The 26,859-nt window shown below is 56.2% G+C and overlaps 1 protein-coding gene across 1 annotated transcript in view; it reads right to left on the bottom strand.

Annotated features, from left to right (window-relative positions):
• ZC3H7B (zinc finger CCCH-type containing 7B) overlaps window positions 1–26,859 on the bottom strand; it is a 49,878-nt gene that overhangs the window by 6,638 nt on the left and 16,381 nt on the right. Inside the window, 17 exon segments of the mRNA XM_032492320.1 lie at window positions 1,173–1,258; window positions 3,394–3,575; window positions 4,550–4,650; window positions 5,673–5,878; window positions 7,470–7,631; window positions 9,122–9,221; window positions 9,987–10,045; window positions 10,901–10,958; window positions 10,960–11,223; window positions 11,575–11,768; window positions 12,514–12,556; window positions 15,678–15,734; window positions 16,564–16,644; window positions 19,045–19,203; window positions 20,085–20,282; window positions 20,406–20,439; window positions 23,172–23,230. Coding sequence (XP_032348211.1) covers window positions 1,173–1,258; window positions 3,394–3,575; window positions 4,550–4,650; window positions 5,673–5,878; window positions 7,470–7,631; window positions 9,122–9,221; window positions 9,987–10,045; window positions 10,901–10,958; window positions 10,960–11,223; window positions 11,575–11,768; window positions 12,514–12,556; window positions 15,678–15,734; window positions 16,564–16,644; window positions 19,045–19,203; window positions 20,085–20,282; window positions 20,406–20,439; window positions 23,172–23,224 — 2,037 coding nt within the window. The 5' untranslated portion in view covers window positions 23,225–23,230.

Below are 26,859 nucleotides of genomic sequence, written 5' to 3'. Positions count from 1 at the left end.
TCTATCCCCAGGTCACCTGAAGTTACAGTGACCCCTGCCCCCTGGGGCTGTTAGGATGGGAGGGGGCCCCCCGCCTGCACAGAGCAGGGGCCCCCTGCGCAGAGCAAGGGCCTGGTAAGTGGCAGCTCAGTCAGCTGCCGTGAGTGAGCCTCACACCCACCCAGGGTGAGGGGGAAGGTGCAGGGTGGGGAGGGAGCAGAGTGAGCTCTAGAGGAAGTGCCTGAGAACCCGAGATCTACTCCGCTCTATGTGCCTGGGCAAGTCTTGAGCATGCTCTGAGCCTGTCTCCCCGCCTGCTAGCGCCCCAGGGCCCGAGCTCATGTCCTCGGGACCAGGGCAAGGAGCAAGAGGAACGGGGGCTGATACCAGCAGTGGGTGACAAGGTTGAGGACTACCAGGACACTCATGTGGTCTCCAAGACCTCCCCACAAGACATTCACTAATTACAAGGGAGGAAAATATAATTTCACAGTAGAGAAAGCTTTACAGTGGAGGAACCTTTGATCAAGGTACCAAGTCATTGCTGATGAAGGGACAGATAGAGATGTGCCTCCCGACGCGTGAACCAAGGACAAGACGTCACCTCTGTGGTTTGAGGACCCGTCAGACAATCCCAAGTGGACGGGCCTTTTACAGAACAAGGGGCTCTTCAAAAATGTCAAAGTCATGAAAGACAAAGAAAGACTGAGGAGCTGCTCAAGATGGAAAGAGATTAAAGACACAATCAATGAGAGCAGTGCACTGCCAGGATTTGGGGAGGATTAGTGAAACCTGAATGATAGTACACCATACTCTGGACAATGACACCAATGTGAATGTTGTGATGCTAACAACTGCACCGTGGTTATTATGTAAGACAGTGTCTTTATTTGTAGGAAATACATACTGAAGTATTTAGGGGTAACGGGACATCACGTCTACAACTTACTCTCTAATGGTTCAAAAAGTCTAAATTTCTGTAAATAAATGTGTATGTATATATGTACACACACACACACAGGACAGAGTGTGGGAAGCAGTAAAATGTTAGCATCTGGGGAATCCAGAGAAGGGTATACACCCTTTGTCCTAGTCTCACAATTTTCTGGTAAATAAATTATATCCAAGTAAACGGATGGGGGTTGGCCTTGGTAGGGGCTGATTCCACCCCCAGTGCCAACCTGGGCTCTTACCAAGCTGCTGCTGGCCTTCCCTGCGTGGGCCTCCATCTGCTGCCAGTATTTCTTGGATTCCTGGACGATGTCTTCATGGGTCATGCCTGGGGATGGGGAAGCAGACACAGGCATCCCTGGAGCTTGGTGAGGAGAAGGGCAGGGGATCTGCAAGGTGCTGGTGCCGCCCCAGGCCCAGGCGGAGGGGCACCACTCCCCATCAGGCCACGGAAAGAGTGGGGAGCAGGGAAACAAACCATTCATCCTCTCTGAGCCCATGGGGGCATCTGCAGTTGGGAACGGAGGCCTGCTCCAGGCCCTCACAGGGACAGAGAGGATGAAATGCAGCCAGGAGTGGGGAATGGAGGAGCAAGATGCTGGCTCTGCAGCCTGGCAGGGGGACTCCCTGCACTCCTGCCAGTGTCCCCGTCTCTCAGACTAGCTGCTCAGCACCATTCCTTGGCCCCCATCTCCTTTAGTGGGTCCTCACGCCCTCTGGTTCTTAGGGCTCTGTGCCTGGCCCAGCCTGGCTCACCAGCTCACTGAGGGGCCAGGGCTCTTCACTGCCAGCTGTCAAAGGGCAAACACCTGAGCCTGGTGGCCCAGACCCCCCCCAATCTGACTATTGACACTAAGCCCACCTCTGAGGTACAGCTTATAGCCTCTTCCATGAGGCCTGCCCCCTCCCAACCCCCTCTGGCTTTCTGGTCCCTTTCCCAGAACTGATTTCATTTTCGACCTGGTCCCACGGATGGCACTCCGCCATGGCCACTCGCCATCAGGGGCTTACTGTGCTTTCTTGCTTGCTTCTCAAATATACATCCCAGCCCAGACTTCGCCCATAAACTTCCACACCCCCACATCTGGCTGCCTGCTCCACATCTCCACTTGCAATCCAACAGGAAGCTCAAACACCCCACATGCCACATGGAACCCTGATGTGAGACCCCCGAACCTGCTCCTCCTGCAGCACCCCCTTCTCAGACATGGCAACCCCACTGGAGGCGACTTAGGTCGTTCTTCACCTCCTACTTCACATCTGGTCCATCAACAACTCTTGTTGGCTCCACCATCAAAACACCCAACTTCTGATCACCCTTACCACCTCCACCACTGCCACCCTGGCCTGAGTCCACCCTCCCGGGTCTCCCTCCATCTGCCCTTGGCCCCTCTGTTCTCCATCCAGCAGCCAGAGTGACTTCTTAAAAACATTGATCAGGTCATACAACTCCATCTGCTTACACCCCCTAAATCCTGCACATCCTATTTAGAACAATCTCAACCATTTCTAGTAACAATCTAGAGACTTTTACATGCTCGGGTCCCTGCTGACCTCTCAGGCCTCATCTGACCCCAGAGCCGCCCCTCCCCCAACTCAGCCCTGAGCTGCTCTGGCCTCACAGATGGCCCTTCTGTACTAAGATGGCTCCTGCCTCAGGGCCTGCAGCCTTGCTGTTCCCTCTGCCTGCAACGCTCTCCCTGCCCTTCCTTGCTTAAATGCCACCTCCTCGGAGAGGCCTTCCCAGACCATTTTATCCAAGACGCCCCCTCCCCAAGTCCCTATCCATCCTATTGCTCTGCTTTACTCTCCTCATGACACTGAGGCACATCGGAAATTGTGTCACCCTATGTTGTCAACTCTAAGAAGACAATGATTGTTAGACGTACCATTATTTTATGTTACACACGCACACACACATGCTGCTAAATAAATCATCACACACAGCGGGGGACAGTGTGCCTCCGGGAGCAGATGGAATACAGGATCCACTACCTACCTGTTGGACTGTCTGCCTTGCCCTCACGTACAGACCCCAGTGCTCTGGGAGCTGGGACCTCGTTCTCGCTCAAGCTCCTGACAAAGCATGTGCTCAACGAATCCCCCTCAGATGAGCAAGTGAGTGAGCGAGTGATCAGCTTTCAACCTCCTGGGCTCTGAGGCAGAGATCATGGCCACCACCTCACAGGGGAGCAGTGGAGGCTCGGAGGGCAGTGCTGAGACCAGACCACCCTGAGAGCTGGCGGAACAGGGCCCAGCTCTGCCTCCCCGCCTTCTCCGCGCGCGGTCCCCCGGCACTGCCTGGACAGGGACACAACCAGGATCTTTAGAGCCTGGAAGCTCCCAGAGAGCAGAGCCATTGCGTCCTCTGTGGCTGCTCTGCAGTCGCCCCCCAGTAACTGCCCTCCTCTGAACTGCAGAAGCCCCCCGCACCGCCGGCCATGGCGGCCCTCTGCCCCTCACCTGAGTACTGCTGTAGCAGCCAGACCTTGAGCTCGATGAAGCTGTGGGCGAAGTGGCAGCTGTCCTCCCGCAGGCAGCCGTAGCGCACCTCGTGGCGGCACACGTCGAACTGGAAGTGCTCCTGGAACTGGCGGACCTTGGAGTACTTGAGGGAGGTGGAGCGGACGATGTGCACCAGGCACCTGGCGGGGCAGGGCAGGGGATGACGATGATGCAGTCTGCAGCCCCTACCCCCCATTCCTAGTAGGGCTCCTCCTTGGGTGCCTCTTGCCCTGTTAACCATCTCCAGAACACAGCAGCACAGGAGGGAAGAGGTGGGGGTCCTGCACTCAGATAGTTCTGGTGTGAGTCTCAGCCGTATGCCACTGCCCTGGCCTCAGTTGGAGGACAGCTCAAAGATGGAGCTGCCCATAGGAGGAGGGCACCAGATTCCACCAGCTATGAGGCTGCAAGGAGGGGTGTCTCCCTCAGGTTCCCCAGCTCAATGGCCCAGAGCTGGTCCTGCACCCAGAGGAGTAATAATCGAGCACCTCCTCTGGGCTGGGAGCCTTAATTACCTTCACAGAAACCCTAGGAGATTGTGATCATCGTCGTCAGCTTTACAGATGAGGAAGCCAAAGGTCACAGCACCAGAGGACATAAAACAGGCCGTTGTCCAGGCTGGGATTTAGACCCAGGCCGGGATTTAGACCCAGGCCTGTCTGACGCCAGGAACTGGGCTCCATCATCCATGGCAGAGCACAGCCAAGGGGAGTCAGAAGGAGCAAAGGCGGGTGCCAGGCCCCACTCAGCCCCTCCCACTGACTGTCAGTCGCCCGTGTCACGTCAGTGGAGGCACTGGAAGGGAGTCAGGGATGTGGCCCCACCTGTCTGCTAAGTAAGCTGCTTCCAAGCCTCAGCTTTCTCATCTGTACATCAGAGATACTAACTCCTCCCTCACAGGACTGCAGAAATCATTACAGCACCCAAGAGGATGCGTGGAATATAGTAGATACTCGATAAATGTAGTTCTGTCCTTTCCAGGTGGATGCTGGATATGAGTCCCAAATCCTGCCTCTGGCCTCAGCTGCTCCCCAGGCATCTGAGCTGGGGGGCCCCTGGGGGACTCTCTACCTGCTACCACCCTGGGCCTGGCCCAGGTATGGGTCCCACTCACTTGTTGTTGTAGAAGCTGTGCTTGGCAGCCAGGTTGGAGCAGACAGACGGAGAGTCCTTGGTGCCTTTGCTGATGATCCGAGGTTTACTGTCAAAGCAGATCTGCCCGGGTAGAGAGTGGGCTGGGACCCAGCATGGCCACCCAGGAGGGACAGACTGGGTCCTTGCAAGCCCTGCCCTGAGTCAGGGGAGTGAGGAAGGGAATCCCAGGGTCTGTGGCCTTCCCTCTCTGATCCCATCACTCCAAATGCCTGGGCAGGGGGTTACTCCATATCTCTTAGCCTCAGTTTCCTCACCTGTAGCCTGGGGAAAATCACACCTGCTCTGTCCCCCAGGTTCACTGTGAAGCTAGAAAAGGATGCAACAGAACTGCTTTGTAAAGTACATGCAGCCATCTGGCTGTGAGCCGTGACTCCCTGAAGGGAGTGGGCAGCCCACCTGCTCTAAGAGTCGGTGGGAAGGGCTGGCTGTGTGGTGGATCAAGGTTGGCCCAGCGGCACCGAACCCTGCCAACAACCTGGACCCCCGGCTCTCACTTCATGGAGACAGACCTGATGCTGTCCCTGTCCCTGTCACACTAGGGCTGGGTGGGTGGGGAGGCAGGAGGCCAGCACGGTCTTCTGTGACAGCTCCCGGGAGGAAACGAATAGCTTGGCGGATCTGCTGGGCTCAGAGCTGAGCCTCAGACGGTCCAAGATGCACAAATGGGGAGGGCACTCCAGGGAGAGGACTCAGGCTGGACACGGGCAGGAAACGGGGCAGGAAGGCACAGCGGGCATTGAAGCCAGCTCAGCTGGATGAGGAGGCGTGGGGAGGATGGGGAGGACCTAGAGCACCTGAGTCTATGACGGCCTCAAGGAAAGAGCAGGTGTGGTTATTTCTCTCTCTGGCCCCAGTTTCTACCTCTGCAAAACGAGGGGGCTGGGTAGGATCTGGGCTCTAGTGTGATAGGATCCTATGGGCCTAACTGACAGTCCAAGGACCTACTGATTCTGAGGTCAGGCCCCCAGAACCCGTGGGCTCCAGGGCTGCCAGTCCACGGTGGAGCGCGCCGGGGGCCCCTCCCTACTGTCTGCGCAGCGAGCGTGGAGGGGCCAGTGGGCGGGCGGGCGGGCGGCAGGTACCTCACAGAGGAAAGTGAAGATGCCCTGGTGCTCCTTGAGGAGCTTGGCGATGGTGAGGCTGCCGCGCTTGACGCCCCCCAGTGGGTCGAAGAGCAGATCGCGGTTGAGGGTGCCTTTCCGCTCCTCCGTCCACACGTCGATCTCCTCCTGATGGTAGGCGAAGGTGCAGTTATCCCCGTACTTACAGTCCTGCTTGTTAATCATGTCTGCAAAGAGGCAACAGGACACACGTTCCGCCAGGCAGGACGGCAGCCGGCAGCGCCCTGATGACCACCATTGTGGCCGGTGACTACCTGGTGGGGCCCAGGCTCAGCGGAGTGTGTGGTGGGGCTGGCCGACACGAGGACTTGAACGGGGGATGGTGGCAGAGCTCAGGGAAAGCCCTTCCCAGGCCAGGCCCCTCCTTTGCTCTACACCTAGGTGTGGGGGGTTCCTGCATCTTCATGTGCAAAACACGGCGGCCACCCCGGCCCCAGCACCCCACAGGCTGCCGTGTGTGGGTCAGGCGAGAGGACGGGCATGGAAAGGGCTCTGTGGAGCCTCTACATAAACACCAGGGGTGTGAAACTGCCACTGGTGGCGGAAGGCATGCGCCTTGGAGTCTGGCAGACTTGGGCTGGGAATCTTTGTTACTCCTGAGTCTCAGCTGTCTGTCCATGAAGGGAGGACATGGGCTGTCGTGGGGATGAAGGGAAATAACAGATAAAACTCCAGGGGGCCAGGGAGTTGGGAGGGCAGCAGGCTCACTGCCCAGAGACTGGTCATTTCCTGAGGGTGGGAACTGTTCCTCTTTCTTTCTCTCCCTGCCTCACAGTCTTCCTAAGTTGGCCCCATCCCATCCCGCCACCAGGCCTGCAGGCACACGGCTGGGTGACCCCATAGACAGCTCTGCGTTGTAACTAGCTCTGCACCCAGGGGGAAGCCCTGCAGGGAAGGGCTTCACAAGATCCAGGGGCTGCTCAAAGGAGGAACAGAGGATGACCAAGTTCCTCGGGCACAGCGTGTGCAAGGAGTCAGCCAGGGTTCAGTGTATTAGGGGAATGGCTGGGGCAGATGGGGGACGCGTAGGCCTCGCAGAATTGGGACTTCATCCACACCGGCCAGGGCATGGCTGGCGGAGGCCTTCGTGCTCAGAAATGACAAATCTTTAAGATCCAGCTGGGAAGACAACGAGCTGATCCAGAAAGCCAGGAGGAGCTCCTGTCACGGGCTGGTTGTGGGATAAAGCTGGAGCCTGGGGCGGGCTCCCAGAGCCTGTTTCCTCACCCAGAGTTGTTGTGAGGATGTGTGATGACAAAAGGGGATGCTATAAAGCACTTCAAACATCAAGACTGTTCACGTCTTGCCATGTAGACTGCACTGAGACGCTTGATTGGGGAACAGAAGAGAGCAAATGAGGTACTTGACAGACGTCCATGTTAACCAAACTGATGTGAGCCCAGAAGTGAGGACAACAACACAACATACTCACTTTTAAATGCTAATATTCATCAAGCCCTGACTACGTGCCAGTCCCCAGCACTTCACACGGACTCTCCACCTCCTTCCAACAGCCCTTTGGGACCCTGCAGCGCAACAGAAACTAGCTGTGCGTGAACTGTCTGACCCTGCCACCTGGGGGTGCAGGCCCCGCCGGGCTCCAGCTCCAGAGGAACACTGGATGCTCCCGCCTGTCCGGGGGGCTGGTCAGGGCAGGCGCTGCTCGTTCTGATGTTCGGTCCATCCTCCATGGACCACCGTCGCTGCCTGTGACGAGGAGCAGTGGTAGGCTGGGCGTGAGGAGCCAGGCCCACCCACCTTTGCACAGGTAGTAGGAGCCCACGAAGCTGGTCTTGGTGGGCCGCGGCCGGATCCGCTTCCAGGTCTGGTCCTCTGAGCTCCGGAGGCGGCCGAGCAGGATGTCCCGCTTGCACTTGTGCTCCAGGCCCTCGCGGTAGGTGTAGTCACCCGCCCTGGGGCCTGCCGGGCAGGGAGGACAGGGGCTGTGGTTCTGGAAGCGGAACTGAAGGGGACGGCTGATGCCCAAGCAGTGGGAATTAGCCCTCAGACCTGAAAAACCCACCTCCTTCCCCTGGGCCTCCCGCCAGCTCCTGCCACAGGCTCCCTGGAGATGGGGGCCTTAGGCTGAGGAGACTCCCTCCAGGGAGCCCCTTCCAGCACCCACCCACTTCCTACCACCACCCTGATTCTCCAGGGAGCCTGACCACCTCAGTGTTTCCCTAGAACAAATTATGAAGAGAGTGCCTGGTAGAGACCAGGCCCCTCCCTTCTCCTGCCCTGGAAAGATTCCTCCTCTGCCAGAGTCCTCCTCTCCCTCCTTTTCCTCTTCCCTGGTCCTCTCAAATCTTCTGACCAAGGGCTTCCTCTCCCAACAATGGGGTAGGGGGTCTCCTCAAAACGACCAAGAGGAAATGGCCTTGTGGGGACCCCATGTGATCTGGCTGGGCCAGCACTGGGTGTGCACCAGCTCGTGGGGCGTCAGTCTGCTCCCCCAGCGCAGGGGCAGCGAGCAGTGGGTGTGCGGACCGGGGAGGCAGGCCGAGGTCCATGCAAGGAAGAATTCTCATGGGCACAGCCAACCAGCAAGACAGCGTTTTGCTCCCCATCCCCGCAGGGCCACAGGCTTTGGTAGGATGACTGCTGAGGAGACGGGGGGAAAGTCCTGCAGTAGGTGGATGGCAGCAACTAGACGACTTCTGAGGTCCTGTCAATTCCAACACCTCTGAGATGGAGAATTCTAGACCGGTAAGATTTTTAACCCTGAGATACCAAGAGATTATTAATTCTAAAATGTTAGATTTTAGATTAAATGTGGGATTCTGGCAAATAAAACGCCATGAGTCTTAGCGTCTAGAATTCTGAAATTCAAGGTGTGCTTAAATTGTCTACCAACATTGGGCCTCTATTCTGAATTGCTTCTAAAACCTTGGGTTTAGGGGCCAGGAGCCTAGGAACTATACTTCCTAGACTCCTTCACCACCTGGGTTCTAGGCAAGGCTTCACGTCACCCAGTGAGAGGTGGACAGGTTAGTGGAGTGTGGGGAGGGGAGGGGGCTGCATTTCTTTTGGCAGATGCCAGCTGGACTCTGGTTCCACAGCCAGGCACCAGCCTCTGGGCTGTGGGGCGGCTGTGACACCTGGCCAGTAATTCGGGCAGCCCCTAGAGCTCCGTGTGAGAGCAGCACAGCCTGACTTCTGGTCCTCAGCTTGTGGAGAAGTAGCCTAAAGGCCCAGTGAGACTCCTGGCTTCCACGCCTCCTGACTTTCCAGCAGTTTTGAAAGTCCCCGACTCCCACGTTACACCCCTGTCTGCCGGAAATAGCCGGAGGGGCTTCTGTCTTTCCACACTCATCTCTGACTGGTCCACTAGGATTCTGTCATTCTGGAATTTTATGCTCCTGCGATTCTGGGCATTTCTGGGCAGAGGGTGGATGAAGGAGGGACATTACCTGTTTTGGGGTAGCAGAGCTGGCACGCCTGCTTGAACTCGTGGGTGGCAGCCAAGGGGTTCTTGATGAGCAAGGCGGTGTTAGGCATGGAAGGCTCTGGCTGTGACAGGAGGAGGCTGGCCATTTGGGGGCTGGACCACTGGGGCCAGCCTGGGCACCAGAGGTGCGGGCACTGTGACACCCCCTAATCCCACCCAAGAGCAGAACTGCAGCCCAGGACCCTCCCTCTTCCTCTACCCTCCCAGCCAGGGGAGCTCCTTCTAACATGATCCAAGAATCCAGCAGGACTAGACTAGCGTAATAAGGGTGCATGGATGACAGTGACCTTGGCCCAGGACCTTTCCTTGAGTGAAAGCCCAACGTGGAAGCAGAGGAACAGCAGTGGCCCTGCACAGGCTCATCTGCCCGTCCTCTCTCCCAAGCCCCCAAGGCAAAACTCGGAGAGGTTGGGTGACGTCCCCAGGGCCACACAGCTGTGTCTAGGCTGAGGCCAGAGTGCAGGCCATCTAAGTCCTGGTCAACTGCTGTCCTGAACTCAACCCTGGCCAAGTCCCAAGAGCAGAGATGTTACAGACCCTGGGGAAGTTACTTAACCTCTCTGAGCCCCGATGTCCTCTTTGGACAGACAAGGGTGGCAGTGCCCTCTGCTCGCCCTCCCAGCACACGGCTGGACTAGGAAGGGTTTGGAAGGAAGAGCCCACCTCTGGCCCATCTGTTCTGAGGGTGCCCCTCCTTGGCCTCCTGGGGGATGCAGCACCTATCCCATGCTGAGGGCTCACCCCTCTCGCTGGAGCCCACAGCCACTTTCCCCCACACCCCAGAAAGCACGAGGTACCTGGTCACCAATCCTCGCCGCGTCACTCACCGAGGGGGCTGGCTTCTGAGTGCCACTCGGGGGATGGTGGTCCTGGGAGTTGGTTTCCTCTGGGTCAGAAGACACAGAGGTCACCCACCTGCTCTGAAGGGCATGAGGGGCCCCCCGAGGACTTTCTCTTAAAGTATTTCTAACTTGGGGAAGCCATCCAGGGCACACATCCTCTACTATTCAGGCCACTGCCCAGGGACATAGAAGCATCCTAGCCTGAGCATGTCCACCCTGTACTTACACCTTCCTCGGCCCGGTGGTCCTTAGGAGAAAGTTCGAGCTTCTCAGCTAGGCTCATGGGCCCTCTGAGACCAGCCTCAGGCCTTCAAGGCTCCCAACCTGCCCTCCCCTCTGCTTGTCTGCCAGTCCCTGCGTCACCAGGCCTGTGTGGCACTGTGGCCTCTGCCAGCAGATGACCTCCTCCTTCGAGACCCTGAGACAGCTCCGCCATCACCGCTCCAGGATGTCTCTGTGTAGCCCATCTGTGCCCCTGCAGCTCTGTGAGCTCTCCTTGGCAGTGAATGCCCTGGCCTAAGTCCAACGGTTAGAAAGCCAGTCCCACAAGGGCCCAGCAGGTGTGTTTCTTCTCCAGGGCCCTAGCTCAGAGTGGTGCTGAAGGAGCCCACGGCCTCGCACCCTTCCCCCAGCCTCAGGATCATCCCCGTGGGGTCCCACCAGTCTGGCGACCCCAGGGCCCCAGGAAGCTGGGCGGAGAACACCAGAATGCAAGTCTGGAGTCCTAAACTATCTCAGCTCTGCTGTTTGACCCCTTAGGCCTCAGTCCCACACTGTTCAGAGCGCTGCAGGAGACACAAACTCAGAAGACGTGGCCCTAGACCATGAGGCAAAACAAAACTGTAATTCCAACTCCACTCTCCAGAAACTGGAAAGGAGCGTGCCCACCCAGGACTCACCCATGAAGGAGCTGGACTTGTCCAGGGAGCCACGGGTCGACCCGAAGCTGTCAAGGGCAGTCCAGCCGGGTCTCTGAGTATGGAAGCAGGTCCAGGGAGTCCAGAGCCGAGCCTGGGGGGTCGAGGGCATCCAGCACAGAGGCAGCCAGCTTCTTGGAGGGGTCCATGACGAGGCCGAAGGAGGCAGGGGGCAATGGGCTGGAGACGGGGATGGAGCCGCCCACCACAGGTGGCAGCAGCGGGGTCCCGCCAGGGAACACAGGTATCAGCTGGGGCAACTCACTGGGCACACCACTGCCAGGCAGGCCACCCTGCATCAGAGACTGCGAGGTGGGAACAGAGGGAGGGGTCGGAGGATAACTGGACCGCTCAGGCCTGGGCAGAACCAGACACTGCAGGCCCGAAGCTAGCTGACCCCTCTGTGCCTGGGCCCCAACCTGTCCCACCGGGTGAAGGGGTGGAACCAGGGATCTTCCATCCCTTCTGGATGCACGTTCTGCTCCGTCTTGTTTCTACCCAGAGCAAGTCCCTTTCCCTCCTGAGGCCTCCGTTTCCCCAGTTGTGACAGGGAGATAGGGCCTTCCTTTCACCCCACGTGGGACATGAGGATGAGTGTGATGGGGTCCCAGGTGGGAGAAGGGCTCAGAGGAACAGGAGGGCGCAGCATGGCTCACCAGCGAGTCCAGGAGGGTGTCCAGCTCTGGACCAAAGACGTCCCCATCGGAGAAGTCATCCAGGCTGTCAGTGCCGGGGAGGGCCCTGCTGCTGCTGTCCAGGGGGGCCAGCAGATCCAGAACGTGAGGGAAGAGGGGCATCGTAGGGGTAGAGGGGAGGGGAGCCGGGGAGCCTCGCAGGTCCACGTAGCAATCTGTGGATGGGGTGGGGCTCAGTAGCTGTAGGGGTCCTGCTTGGCAGGAGTAGGGTTGGTGTCCCAGGGCCCTGGGGTCCTCATCCAACACCATCCCTCCTTTCCCCACTTCCCACCAGGAGCCCTGCTGGCTTGCCCCATCGGGGGAGGCTCAGCTAGTGAAGAAGGGATGCCATGGAGTGGGAGGGGCTCCTCCAGTGTCTCCCTGATGGGCCTGGTCAGGGCCTGAATGTCCTACCTCTGGAGGAAGCAATGCCCTCTCTCTGACACTTTTAAAATGTGACCCCTCCAGGAGGGGAGGGTGTAGCTCAAGTGGTAGAGCACATGCTTAGCACACCCAAGGTCTTGGGTTCAATCCCCAGTTCTCCTCCAAAAATAAATAAATAAATAAGCAAACCTAACTACCTCCCCCTCAAAAACTAAAAAATAAATAAATAAAATGGAATGTGACCCTTCCTGGAAGTCAGTGAGGAAAAAGGAGAGGTGGACTTTGAAAAAGGTGGGACTCCTAGTTGGAGGATAGGGTCCCCCCCACCTCCCAGGCTGGAGAGATGCTCTCCCCTCTCCGAGGTAGGGTGGGGTCTGTTTTCCTGAACTCACTATCTTCTTTCATATTCAGGTAGTCCCGGGGCAGGGAGCCCTCAGGAGTCCCTGTCTACAGGGCTGGGAGGGGAGGGACTTGACTCTTCTGACACCTACCCCGGTACAGGGTCTCCACCCCACCCCAGTGCACCAGGCATACTACCTGTTTCGATGTCATCTATGGACCCCAATCCATTGGAAGTTCCCTGTGGAGAGGAAGGACAGGGCGGACCGGGAAGACTCAGAGTCGTGGGGCCCAGCACTCGAGGCCCCTCCCCAAGCGACTGATGCTGATGCTACCGAAGGGGGCAGGGGGCAGGGGGAGTTAGGCCAGCCTCATGTCAGCCCCCGAGGGAGTGCCCTCAGGGGAAGGGACACGACCTCTGGGTCCTGGCTTCCTCACCCATCACAGGACAGGGCCCATACCTTGGGAAGGTACCCAGCCCTCTACACACATGCCAGGCCTGGATAGTCTGCAGCTCAAAGACAAAAGTGCCACTCCTGAATCACCAATGTCCCTCCCTCATTACAGCCCCAGGCTAAATCAGCCCAGGTGGGGTCCCAGTGCCACCCTTGGACCTTCTGAGCTTGCTCTGTGGCCTTGCCAAGTTCCCCGTCCTCTCTGGGCCCGTTTCCTTACTTGTAAGGTAAGGATGATACAGTCACCCACTTCCTCGGACTGTTAAAAGGATGAAATCACTTGAAATTTGTACAGAGCTTAGAACAGGGCCTGACACAGAGGAAGTACTTTATGTGTTTGTTAAATGTGCAACATCAGATTTTAATCTAAGCCATCAGGAGGTTGGCTGCGGGGAACGGGTGTCCTCATTCATCAGCCTCCACGTTCCGTCCGAGTGGACTTGCCTGGCTTGTGTCCAGCTCTGGGCTGTGGTGGGTATTTCCCCACCTGCCTCTAGGCCTTTGCTCAAGCCTTCACTCTCCCCTGGCCTTGGGAGCTGTTCCCTCCTCTCCACCTGCCTGAATCCTGCCACTCCAGCTCTACGAAGTCCAAGGAGAGCATGAGGCCAAGGCTGCCTCAGGCTCTGTCTTCCTAGAACTCACAGCCCTCCTTGCGTCTTGCTCCCACTGTTGCCAAGTGGCAGCTGTGGCTCAGACGCCACACCCAGAAGGCCGTGCCTGTCTCCCAGGTCGTAAGAAGCTCCTCATGGGCACAGCTTGTGCAGTCTCCACTCCCAGGCACGCATGTGGATTGCTTGGTACTTCCACACGGAGAACCCTGCAGGGATCCCAGCAGCCAGGCCCACACGCAGTGTCTGTATATAACTTAAAGACGATCAGGGGATCTGGCTGGGACACTTCCCCTGTCCTCCTGTCCCCTGTGTGTCCTTAGGCCACTATGTGCGTGTGGGAGGGGATATGTGGGTGTGGGAATGTGTGCTGGATGTGGGTGTGTCTGCATGCATGCACATGTGTGTACACACACAGCACCACGCTAGTGCACTGAGGCAGGGTCTGACCTGTCCTCTCCACCGTGGAGTCTACTCTGCGTGGGCTTCTCACAGACCCTCATCCTTGTGACCAGCCCTGGCCTCTGTGCAGGTAGTGGGGGCCCCAGCAAGGCTGCAGGGATGGGTGACTGGTTTGGCAGGGGCTGAGGTGGTCCCCTGGCTGCAGATTCAGTAGACACCAAGGGTTGGCCTTTGTGGAGCTGGGCATTCCACCCACATCTGCTGTGGCCCTTTGGCCATAGTCATTTAGTCACTCAACAAATATCTTCAGCGCACCTGCTGTGTGTGTCCCAGGGGAGCTCACGGTGGAGCCAAGGGGATGGGTGCACACATGTCTGGTGGGGGAGGAAAAGATGGTGAGGATGGACAGGGAGGCTGGAATCAGACTGTGGAGTGGACTGTGAGCTTTTTGAGGGTAGGGGCCATGTATGTCTTGTTCAGCACATACCCAGACCCCAACTCAGTGCCTGGCACACACTGGATGAACTCAGACAAGTCACCTAATTCCTCTGTGACTCAGTTTCTCCTTCGTAATAGTGGGTAAATAGTATACCTCCCTCCAGGTGTTGTGAAATTATTTGCAACTGTGCATTCATTCACTCACTGCTATGGTCTGAATGCTTGTCCCTCCAAAATTCATATGTTGAAATCCTAACCCTCAAGATTATGGTCCTAGGGGAAGGTGGCCTTTGGGAGGCGATTAGGTCATAAGGGTGGAGCCCTCATGCCCTTGAGAGCCTGGTCCAGGCCCTGGTGATCTCACTCTGTGAGATTACAACTCGAGGACCACCGTGACCTAGGAGGGGGGTCCTCCCCAGACACCTGAATCTGCTAGCACCTGGATCTTGGACTTCCCAGTTTCCAGAACTGTAATAAAGTTATTTTCTTTATAAATCACCCAGTACATGGCATTTTATCACAGTAGCCTGAACAGACTAAGACATTCACTTAATTTTTTTTTTTAAGGACCTGGTAGGTGCCAGGCCTAATAATTCTGGGTTATGAACCATCATGAGTGCTATACATGCAGATCCACACTTGCCTCCCTTGCAGCCTGGTAACCCTCCAAGGGCAAGGACACAAGTATCTCAGCCCTGAGAGTTTGTTGAGTGAATGAATGAAAGTACTGGAATGCTCTGGAGGGAGGGAGGCAGGCCTGCTGCTGCCTCGCTATGTGATATCAGCCAAGTCCCCTCCTCACTCGTGGGCCTCAGTCGGCCCTTGTACAAGGAAGCAGCAGGACACCAGCCCTCCTCAGCGCTTGTACAGCCTGTTCCTCCCCTTCCAGAAAGCCTCAAAGTCCACCTGAGCAGTTCCTGCGTGGTGAGTGGTGGGGGGGCCTGATGTGTGTGCTGGGGGGACAGGGCCTGCTGGCCTGGTCCCAACTGCTTCTCCTTCTTCTTCACTCCTTCCTTACTCCCACTCCTCCTGCTGCCATCATTTCCTTTCTCAGGGGTCTGTGAGTGGGGTTACCCCTGACAGTTCCCCTGCAGCAACCACTCCCGCCACCGGCAGCCACAGCCCATCTCCACTCTTCGCCCCTGCGGTCACAAGAGGCCCCTCTGGGAGGTGGAGGTGCTGTGGGTCCCAGAGCTGCCCTTGAGAGCCTGGTCCAGGCCCAAGCTGTCAGTCATCCCTCTTCCCAGGGCAGGTGCTGGCCTACAGCAGTGGGGACAGGGATAAATTGAGCCCGATCCTTCAGTGTGATGCCTCTGGTCCTGCTGCTTTAGGTCATTTACCTCCCAGAGAATGAATCCCAAGCTCTCATGACGGGTGAACCAAGACAGGTTGGTCCTGGGGTGGCGGGGGCACCTGGGGGGCTTGGGAGGGAGGCTCGGGGTCCTGGCCCCCATCCTACCTGATCTGCCACACCAGCCGCGGTGCCGTTACTGAGCAGAGAGAAGGTTTCCAATTCCTGCCAGAGATTGGAGAGAGGTGGGAAGAGATGAGGATTCTGCAAAGATGCTCAGGGTCCCATCAGCCAGGGCACCAGAGGAGCCCCAGCCAGGCGGGTGGGGTCTGTGGTGCCCTCCAAGTCACCCTGCGCCCAGACCCAAGGGGGGTCACCTGCCCCACCTCTCTGGGTCAGGTTCAGGGATTTTCTTCTTATAGCCATGACCAGGGCAGATGACCTGCACAGAGACACTCCTACTGTGTGCCAGCGCTGTGCCAGGCACCGCCCCAGACATCTCATTTTCATCCTCCATGAACCCTCGAGGCATGCACCATTATCCCCACATCCCAGATGCGGGAAAGAAAGTGGAGAGAGAAGAACTAACTTGCTCAAGGTCACAGCGGAAACCCGAGAGACATACCCTTTCCTTTGTGCAGCTTCCTGGCCCACAGCAGGAGCCAAATGAAGATACATGGATCTGAACAGATACCTGCGTTTCAAATAAGCGCCCCACAGGGGTTATTTGAGAACAGAAGGCTGGAGGACGCCAGTGTCACCTGAGGCCGTCTCCAGGGTGTTGAAGTCGGCCAGGCCGGGGCGGGGAGGGTGGGTTTTAACAGCTGGCATCTAAGGTAAGCTGGAAGCTCTGGCTGTTCTTTCCTTTTCCAAAAGGTTCTGGAAATCATTCCAGGGCTTTCAGCCAACAGACGGGGAAGATCACCTGCCGTCACCCTCTGTCCTGGCCTGGCCCCAGCCACCCCACACACTTCTCCTGAAGGCGCCTGGTCCCCCTCTTCAGGTCTCCCTGTCTCCACCCCTGCCCAGGCCCCAGCGCCCAGAGCCCCATTACCTGAGGCCTCTTATATGCCTTCCGAACCCGCAGCCCAAGCTTCTGAGCCAGCTCCTGACCAAGCTGAGTTACACTTTCATCCTGGGAAAGCAAGACACAGGGTAGAGTGGGTCAGTCTGTCCTGACTCCCAAAGCTATGATCGGGACATCTTGCAGCCCTGTTAGTGACCTACAGTCGGTTACCCCACGTTACGGAGAAGGGAGCAAGGCCCTGGGAGGGGACACTGGCTGCCAAAGTCACACAGCTAGCACGTGGTGGGGCTGGGGACAGGGACCCATGCTTCTCTTTTTCCCTTTATTGTGTGGAGTGGAAAGGAAAATTCAGGGGGTTTTATTTTAACATTAGCTTTTCATTTCCATAATTTGTAAGTAACGATGTCGCTATAGAGGACTAAAGTGTTGGAGAGAGAGCAAGTGCTCCCCTGGGTCAGCCCCACCCTCGGCCTGGGCTCCTCCCCAGGGAGCACAGCCAGCAAGGCTGGCGTGTTTCCCGACAGATCTTATCTAGGAACTTGTACAGTCCACGCACATGGACTACAAAGGACACTTAGTTCTGCTTTGTGGGGATTTTCTCTTTATTTCTTCCTTTTTTTTTAATATGAGGGGAGTCTTATTATATCTATTGTTTGTTCTACAACTTGCTTCTTTCACCAAAAAATGTCTTGGAACTTTTTGCAAGTGAGGACACGTGGCTGGAGCACAGGCCCAAAGGAGCAAGGACGTGTGAAGCCTGGAATGGGCTGTACAACAGCACCCAGCATTCCTTCCTCCCTTCAGGTCTGTACTCCTGACTGTGTACTGTGTGCCTGGCAAGCGAGGGGCCGGGAACACCACAGTCACGGCCAGATGGGGCCCAGGCCTCACAGAGGCTCCAGTCTAGTGTGGAAACCGATCAGTAAACAGAGAAACAGTGACTGCAGTCTGGGCTGCAAAGGGGCAACGTGGATGCTGTGATGTCCTGGGCATTCGTCCACCTCCCCACCTCTCTGATGAACTCCTGGAGCCAATGGTCTAAGTCACCTCTGGTCCTGGAGCCCAGCACAGAGCAGGGCCCAGTCAGCGTTTCCCCACAAAGCCTGGTAAAGGTGGGGGGAATTCTCTGACTCAACATCAGAAGTCCTCGTTTGGGTACTTTCCTCAGGGGAGTTCCCAGCCCTCTTGGGTCCCAGCTCCCTGACCTGTACAGCCACCCTGCCCTTCCAAGAGCGGGTCCTATGAGACCTGGATATGGACCTGCTGTGGACACTGGAGAATGGGGTCCAAGTCAGGGACTACTTCTCAGTTGGGAAGTAAACTGAATTGGAGAAGCAAGAATAATAAGCCAGAAGTAAAGTAACAGTGAATGTTCTGAACACTTATTATGTCCAGCCATTGTGCCAATTGCCCTGTGCGATTCACTGGTTCCATCCTCAGTACAACGCCGATACATGGTATGTTATCACCCGCTTTACAGGGGTGCAAACCAAGCCAAAGAGGCCGCCAAACCCTGTCCAAGGTCACACAGCTAGTAGATGGCAGACCTAAGATTAAAACTGAAACCCAGGCCAGTTCTCCGGCACAGAATTCCCCCATCACTGTGCATACAGCCTCCTGTCTGCTCTGCCCACCCAAATTCTTCTTGTTTCTTCCAGCCCCACTCAAGCACTGCCTCCTCCAGGGAGCCCTCCAGGATCCTGACCAATCCTGAGCCTTCTCAGCCCTTCTAGGGCAGGATTTACCCTTCTCCAAGCCCTTTTACACCCATTATTTCAGAGAGAAAGTAGGAACTTTATAGGTGTGGAACTGATGTGCAGAGAGGGGAAGTGCTTTGTCCAAGATCATGCCAGGGCTCAGTGGTGGAGCCAGGTCCAGACCCCAGGGCTGTTCTCATTTGTCTCCCAGTAGACTGTGTGTCCCTGAAAGGTACAGGTCTGGGCGTGGGCGCTTAGTAAACACTTGTTGAAGAATACATGGGGAGGAGACATGTGCCCAGCGTGTGTGGGCTGGGACAAGCAAGACCTTCAATTGGTTATTTCCCATTGTCTCTTCCCCATCTAGGGACAGCCTGAATGTCAGGACCCGGCACATGTGGCACCCCCTTCAGTCCTCACTGCAACCCTCTACTCTCAGTGTGCTGAGGTTAAGAATCAGATTGCCTGGGTTCAAATCTTAGTCTGCCACCACCTAGCTGGGGATCTTGTGTAAATTCCTTTCTCTCTATGCCTCAGTTTCCTCTTCTTTAAAATGGGGGTAATAATCATTTCTACCTCAAAGGATTGTCTCAAGGATTAAGTAAGCTAATGCACATGTGTTTTTAGCAATGCCTGGCACGCATCCCAGCTCAGTGTTACTATCAGTGTCTGCAACTCCACGTCTCAGAGGAGGAAAGTCAGGCTCGGAGAGGTGTGAGGCTCGGAGAGGTGTGGTGCTCGGCCAAAGTGAGGGCCAGCGCGAGGGCTGGGAGCCTGGACTCCCCTGGTGTGGACGCAGAGCCGCACTCACGTGGGGCAGGGCCAGGGAGCACCGGCTGCTGCACGCGTAGGCCTCCTTGTGGCGCCCCAGCTCGGTGAGGGCACGCGCCTTGCGAAACAGCGCCCGGATGTTCTCGCTGTCCAGGCCCAGTGCCTTCTCGCTGTCCTCCAGCGCCTTCTCATACAGGCCCTGCCGGAGAGGAGCAGGTGGCCACCAGTCAGCACCTGTTACCCTCCCTCCCCACCCCAGGCCTCTTTTCCTGCCCTGGACTGAGGCCTGGGGTCAGGGAGGGGACTCAAGAGCTCCGGGAAACAGCTCTGGTGTTCAGACTCAGTCAAAGGCATCCGTGTATCCAGCTGTAGGGGCTGCCAGTGGGCACTGGCCCGACATCAGGGGTGGCCTTCAAATTCTACAGTGATGAGCCTGGCCACTCAGAACACCGTGGACTGAGAGTAAGTGATAAAGGCATCTCTCCAGGAAGTGGAACCATGAAGGTGGTTCGGCACACAGAACAAAGTGTGCACAGGCATCTGGTAGACTCGTTTATCCAGAATGGTCCAGTCTGGATTGCAGAGGTGTTCCCGGAACCTCTAAGGGCCCACAGCAGAGTCTCCCACAGGATCTCGTGAATGACTGAGTCAGTGAGTGAGGACAGGGATGAGAAGGAGGCTGGAGCCTTAAGGAGGAGAGAAGAGGAGACCGGAAGTCTGGAGAAAGAAGGAAGGTACGATGGAGGGAAGGAGCCCAGGAGGGAGGAGCAGGAGCGTCCGAGGTTTGCTGACGGAGGCAGGAGACGATAAGGGTGGAGGTTCTCGGCCCTGACCACCCACAGACTCGTGCCAATGCCCAGGCCACCCTGAAAGTCTAACTTAATTCATCTGGGATAGAGTTTGGGCACCAGTTTCATTAAAAGAATTTCTAATTATGTATTGGTACTTTAAGAGCTCTGCAGGTGAGTCTGCTGTGCAGCTGGGGTTGAGAGCTGGGGAGCCGCGGATGAGACTCTGCCAGGAGGAGGCAGAGGCCCGTGGGGCGCGGGCCGGCTCGGCCGGGCCTCGGGCAGGGCTCACCATGGTGAAGTAGCAGGCGGCCCTGTTGACGTGCAGCTTGCACAGCAGCTCGCGGGGCAGGGCCACCTGGTCAGAGGCGGCGTAGTCGGCCACATTCAGTCCCTCCATGTACTGCACCAGGGCCTGCTTGTAGTCCTTCTCCCGGAACAGGTCATTGCCCTCAGCAAACAGGTTCTGCACCAGCTTGAGCAGGAAGGCCTGCGGGGGGCAGGGCACAGGGGGTCAGGGGGCCTTCTGCACCCAGCCCCGCCCCGGCCCTGGAAACCCTGGCCCACAGACACCCTGCCCTTCTCCTTCCCCCAGCCAGAGGCTGACACTCACCTCATACTCTTCTTGCTTCAGGGGTAGTGTCGACCTACAGGAAAAGAGAAGGATTGAGGTCTGGGTGGGTCCAGGCTTCCCAGCCTCATGGAGACCCAGGAGCCAGAGCCACAGGTTAGAGACGTGCCTGGAGTGGGACCCTCAGCTCTGATCTAAGACTTGGGGTGACAAGACAGCAGTTTTTTCTCCCTAAGTCAATACCATGCCGGCCTTGTGTTTCCCATGGAAGGCTGGAAGGAGGGCTTGTGTTCGCCCTGGGCTTGGCAGCCAGGCTCTTCCAGGCTCAGATGCTGAGAAGGAGCAGACCAGCTCCAGCCCCACCAAACCGAACTGCAACTGTGGGCCGGCTGGCAGCCCAAAGTCCACCTCGAGGCCCTTTAGTGTGGGAGTCTCTGCACGTCTCCTGTCCCTTCCCGCAAACACACACACACCCCCAGCCAATGCTGGGGACTCAGAACCTAACCCCTCATGCCAGACTTGACAAAGCAGATGCGCCTGAGGCACCCTCTCCTGCCTACGGCCAAGGAAAGGCCAGCTCAGCACAGAAGAGAGTGTCAGCCCGGGAGCACTGGGGCACATCTGCAAGGCTAAATGGCAGGGCTGGGAGGGATGCCGGGGTTTGTCTCCTGGTCCCTCATGTCACAGAGGGGAAAAGAGACACTCAGAGAGGGGCAGCGACTTGCCCAAGGTCACACAGCACATCAGAGCCAGGGCCAGAGAGCAAGGCTGGGGCTCCTTCTGTTGCCCAGAGCCACTGTGAACACCTGGGCAGGAAAGAGCAGCCTAAGCTAATGAGTGAGAAGCAGTGAGAGGAGACACCGGAGGTGTCACACCCTGTGTATGTGGCAGGAGGACAGTGACAGTGGGGCCTGTCACCCACCCTCTCGCTTGTGTCCCCATCATCAGAGATCAGGGCCCGCCCAGGCCCCCATCACTACCCTGACTGGTCCCCACCTCCAGCCTCTCCCCTGCCAGCATCAGCTTCAGCTTCAATAGGTCACACTGTCCTCAACGTCACCTCATCCTGGTGTTTAAGGCCCTACACAATCAGCCACCCACCTGTCCAGATCACTTGATAGATCCTACAATGCTCTGTGCCCAGAGGTGTCTAATAAATGCTTGCTAAGCACACAAAGTCTGTATGTGAGGAAACAGTCATTTTAAAAGGGGGAGGGTACAGCTCAGTGGTAGAGTATGTGCCTAGCATGCACAAGGTTCTGGGTTCAATCCCTGTTACCTCCATTAAAGATAAATAAATAAAAATCTAATTACCCCCCCAAATTTTAAAAAATAAGTTAATTAAAAAAAAGAAAAAGGAGCAGGCCTTGCTGTGTTATCCTGCAAAGCAGCCCCTTAGGAGTCCTGTGGCTAAACCTTCTCGGAACTCCCCTCTGGAAAGGGACAGGAGACCACTTACCCCAAGCACAATGACCTTGGGAGGGAAGTGGCATTATCCCTGTTTCACAGGCACAGAGACCACCAGGAAGCATGGGAACTGGAATGAGATCTAGGTCTGGGGCTCAGAGGTCCGGCTCCACAGAAATCAGTGACTTAAAGATAGAATTCTCATGAAAAACAGTGTTCCCAAGGCTCACCTTGTTCACCAGACTGGCCTCTGAGTAAAACCTGGGCACTTACCCCTAATCAAAGTCCTCCCTCCCCCAGTGGAAGACCAACCCCTAGTGAAGGGTGGGCCACAGCTCTGAGCTGGCCTGAACCAGGAAAAGTGACCGCATTGCAAGCTGAGGAAAGAGAGTGTGTTGTGTGAATACAAATAGGAGTGGATCCCGTGTGTGTGTGTGTGTGTGTGTGTGTGTGTGTGTGTGTGTGAGTGTGTGTGTGTGTGTGTGTGTTGAAAGAGACCAGCTTGTGGTGAAAAGGTAGGTTTCGTTTTGCAAGTCTGTGTTAGAGAACAAAAGTGGGTAGTATATGAGGGAATGTGGATGCAAATTCCAGTTCTGTGGGGAGTCCTATTTAAGAGAAAGAACACGAAATTAGAAACAATTACAAGAGAGCTTTTCAGGGCTTCAGAAAGAACCACTGCAAGGGAGGGGCCTGAAGCTTATACCCTTTATTAGAGATAAACATGCCTCTGAGGGTCCATTTAAGAGATCAGAAAAAAGTTAGTAAAAATATTTCATGTGTAAAGAAAAAAATGAAAACACAAACATGGCATGTAGGTACAGGGGGTAATAATGTAAAGAAATGTGGGGTTTAGAGTCAGTGAGACCCAGCTTAGAATCCCATAACTTAATCACTATGTAACTGTGAACAAGTTCTCAACCTCTCTGAGCCTCAGCTTTCTCATCTACAAAATGGAGATAAGACCACCTACTTTACTAGGCTGTTGGGAAGATCAGGGAGATGATGGGTGTGAAGGCCCCAGCACTGAGCCTGAAAAGACGTGCTCAATAAGCAGGACGATTGATTTACTGTGAGACATGCACAGACAAACAAGAGAATTAACAGGGCGTGTAGGAGCACGCGTGGAGGCTGAGGGTAAAATGATACACCGGATGAGACCAAAGGGTAACCAGGGCCAGGGAGAGCGTGTGCATGTAGGGTTCATGGCTCAAAGTTAGAGGAACCTCTGGCCCCTGCCACGCCAGCCCATGGCTAGCTAGCGTGGCCCACCTCTTCACTTCCCAACGCACAGGGAGCCTGAACAGCAAAGGCTCAGCGAGCAAGAAAAGGAGAGCTGGAGAGCGCATGCGTGCCAGGGATGGCCTCAGAGGAGCCCCGCCCAGCCGGCCCTCGCACACTCACTGAATGAACTGCAGCCCCTTCTCGATGTCCGCCTTCCGCCTCTGCCTCTCCATCAGTCTCTGCGGGAGAGAACACAGTCCATCAGGCAGTCAGCGGGCTGGTCACTGTCTGCAACCCCAACCCCCCACCAAGCACTCTCTCCCGCTCACAGGGATGTGCTCCAGAGAGGAAGGGAGTGAAAACCAAAGGTGGGGGCGTTCACGGAGAAGGGAGGCTCAGGCAGAGCAGCTAGGGGTCTGGTATCTCTAGGGTGACTCCCCTGGGAGAAGGGAGTGCACAGCCAGATCCAAACAGCCCGCCTGGCTCCCCCTCTATGCCGCCGTGTATGGACTGGAAGGCCCACTGGAGGTCAGCTGGTCCCACCCAGTGACAGCCCTGGGCGGGCGGGCTGGGCCTTCTCCTGGGTCAGAACCTGAGCCTGGGGCACCCACCACCCAGCTAGCCAGCACTTTCTGTCCCAGCCACTCATGAACCCTTTCCATGCCCTGCCCCATCCAACGATTACTTCGAGAGGACCGTAGGCAAGGCCGGGAGGTGGAACTGCCCAGGCCACGACTGCAGGACCTCCCTCCCGCTCTGAACCTGGGCCCCCTCACAGCACCCACGAGGGCCAAATGCAGACTGAGTGGATCCTCACTGCCTCACTGGCAACAAGGTGTAAAAAGGTGAAAAAAACACCCAATTATTTTGGACAGGCAGCAAGTTTATCAAATTGATACCTTCTAAAAATTCTCTACTTTCTTGTTTTTTATTTCCATCTGCGTTCGACCACATTGTCCTCACAACAACACTATCAGGTACACAGAGCAGGGGTCACTAACCTCATTTTACAGATGAGGAAAATAAGGCATGAAGAAGTGCAATCCATCTTTCCCAAGGTCAGTCGATCAATGAGAGGGCAAATGGGGCTGGGACCCAGCTTGTCAGACAAAGGGCACGTCCTTGCCCATACTCTGAGCCAGGAGAAGCTGTGTGGCCTGGGACAGGCAGGGTGGCTGTGAGGCTCCGAGGAGATGAGAGTGTGGAAGCAAGGAGCTCAGGCCACAGAACCTCCTGCCTCCTGCCAGTCCTTCTCAGGGAGGGGTGGAGCCACACCGAGTCTTCAGGCTCCCAGAGCAGTGCTGTTCACACCGCCTCACCTCGGCAGAGCCAGGGCCCTTGGCATGTGCTTGCTACACGTCTGCTTGCCTTGCCAGGGCCTTGGGCTGGGGCCCTGGACTCAGACCTGGGTGTGAGGCCAGCATTTTCACACAATGTGACTTTGGGCTTTGGTCATCTTCCTGATGGGAAAAGGGGGGTTGATGGCACTCCCGCCACTCTGGCTGTCATGAGGGTTTAGGAGATGACAGGTGCAGAGTCTGGCTCAGAGCAAGTCCAACAACGTGGGAGTGTGTGTCATCCAACACTGCTCCTCCCTCTTGCCAAAAACTCTGCAAGTGTTTCCTGGGATGGACACAATGGCCAAGATCTTGGTCTCTGTAGGAGCCACGGTAGGGTCTCTCATCCTCAGTGTCCCTGTCTGTGACACAAGCTCTCTTCATCCTCACAGCCACACCCCTATGCCCGACCTCCAGCCAGAACAGGCTGCTGGGGTTTCCTGCCTTCTGGTCTTTGCCTTTGCAGTTCCTTCCACCTATGCAGTCATGCTCCTCTCCATCCTGTGAACGAAATCCTAACCATCCCTCAAAGCCTAGCTCCCCCATGGAGTCCCTCCTGATCCCTTCAATGGGGCCATCGCACGGTCATCCGTCCCATTTCCTAGGAGCCTGGAGTTGGACCCAATCCTTGCCCTGCTCTGCTGGTGGGAAAGACAAGGGTGCATCAGTCAGCACGATGCAGCACAGCCAGCCCTGGCAGGGGAGCCACGGGAGGAGAGAAGGCCCTGTGGGCCTGGGCCACTGGCTGCACAGGGCCTGGCCACAGCTGCCGCGCTCATGGCTGCCGCGCTCTGCCACTTTGACCTGGGTCTCCAGCCCATCCCTTCGCACAACTTGGGGTGTTGCCCACCCCAGACAGCGTACCGGGGCCAGCCTCCTAGCTGCCCCCACCTCCTCAAGGCCATCACAAGGGTCTTTCAAACCACAAATCAGACCCTGTCTTCCGCAGCTAAGAGCCTCGCTTTACCTCTGTGGCCAAGCTCCCCACACCAGCCCATGCCTCATGGGAGCGCCTGCCTTATTCCCCCCCTGGGCCCCTTGGGCCCGCAGTCCTCTCAGAAAATCTCAGGGGTCAAAGACACATCTCTGAGCCAGTTCTCTTGGCCTCCGAGGTCTGAGCAGATTTAACAGAGAAGCAAATGCTGCCCGCAGCCATCTCAGTGGTGATTCCTGATAAGTCTGAATCCCATGCCATGGAATAAACATTCTCGACCCCAGGCAGTATGAAGGAGGCTCCTTACCCAGTGGGAATGAATCCACTTCTCTGACCACTGAGACACTGAAACAGCAGCGCAGCCACGCACAGGGGCTATGGAGGGGGATTCAGATCTCTGAGCAGGTTACTCTGCCCCTCTGAGCGGCAGTTTCCTGCTGTGTAAAACGGAGATTACAAATAGTGCCCACCGACAGGATTAATACACAGAAGGCACTCATTTCAGGGCCTGGTACATAGTAGACACTTAACAAATCGTAGCTATTAGATCAGAATTCCTATACCAGACATTTGAGTCAACATTTGCTAGATGCCTGTTATATGCAAATATGAAGGCCAGGGTGCCCTCCCTACCCAGGCCTTACAACCTACTTAGAGATAAGGAAAGATATCTCACCAGTGCTACGCCAAGCCAGACTTCTATGAGAAACAGGCTGAGATGAGGCACAAAGAAAGTGGAAGTTCCTTAAAGGGGGCAATGTTTGAGTAGGGCTTTGAAGGTTGAATAGGAGTTGGCTCCCTGGTGTCAGGGAAGGGAGACTTTCTAACAGGCTGCACGTGATGGCTTATGAAATCACTGTCATCGCCCACATTTTCTCCAGTCCTGACTGATGACCCTGGTGGCTGCGCCATGCTGGGACCCACGTTTGAGAGATGGGGAGAGTGAGGCTGAGAGATCACAAGGCCTACAATTACCGACATCAGTTTGGGAAAGACACTGCTGCCCTCCCTTCTCAAAGGCACAGTAGAGGTAGAACTGCTCACTGAGCCGAAGCTTGGTGTCCATGAATGCTCACATCCCAGAAAAGGCAGATGTGTCTGTGGAGTGATCTGGGGGAAGGCTCCTGTTCAAAAATATGTTTCTCCCAATTTCCTGTCCTAGGATCTATATATCGACCACTCTAGATTCATTTTGTTGAGAGTAAAGGGACAGACCAGGGCTGGCAAACAGATGGCATCTCATGAGCAACACTGCAAGGCTGGCAGTGCTTTAAAGAAAGGATGCCACCACATGCAAGGTTGGCCATGAACAAGGGGTGCCCAGTGGAGGTGCACAGGCCTGGGGCCTTCAGATACCCACTCCCCTAGGAGAGTAAATTACTGCTAATATTCCTACTTATATAAAGTAACACCAAGTTGGAGGCCCAGGTCACCCTGGGGCCCAGGCTGCAGAGGGAGGGGACCACTATACCCCCTCCTATGCGAAGATTTTCTGACTCGTCTACCATACTAGTGACCTAGTCTCCTCTATGCCAAGGGCAAAGACAGACCTCGAAAGGCAGGATTTAACTCAGTTCAACCAATATTTACAAGTTTC

The sequence above is a fragment of the Camelus ferus genome, chromosome 12, assembly GCF_009834535.1.
Source record: "Camelus ferus isolate YT-003-E chromosome 12, BCGSAC_Cfer_1.0, whole genome shotgun sequence".
Taxonomy (NCBI): Eukaryota; Metazoa; Chordata; class Mammalia; order Artiodactyla; family Camelidae; genus Camelus; species Camelus ferus.
The sequence above is the reverse complement of the archived record's forward strand: the minus strand, read 5'-3'. Positions and strand labels throughout refer to the sequence as shown.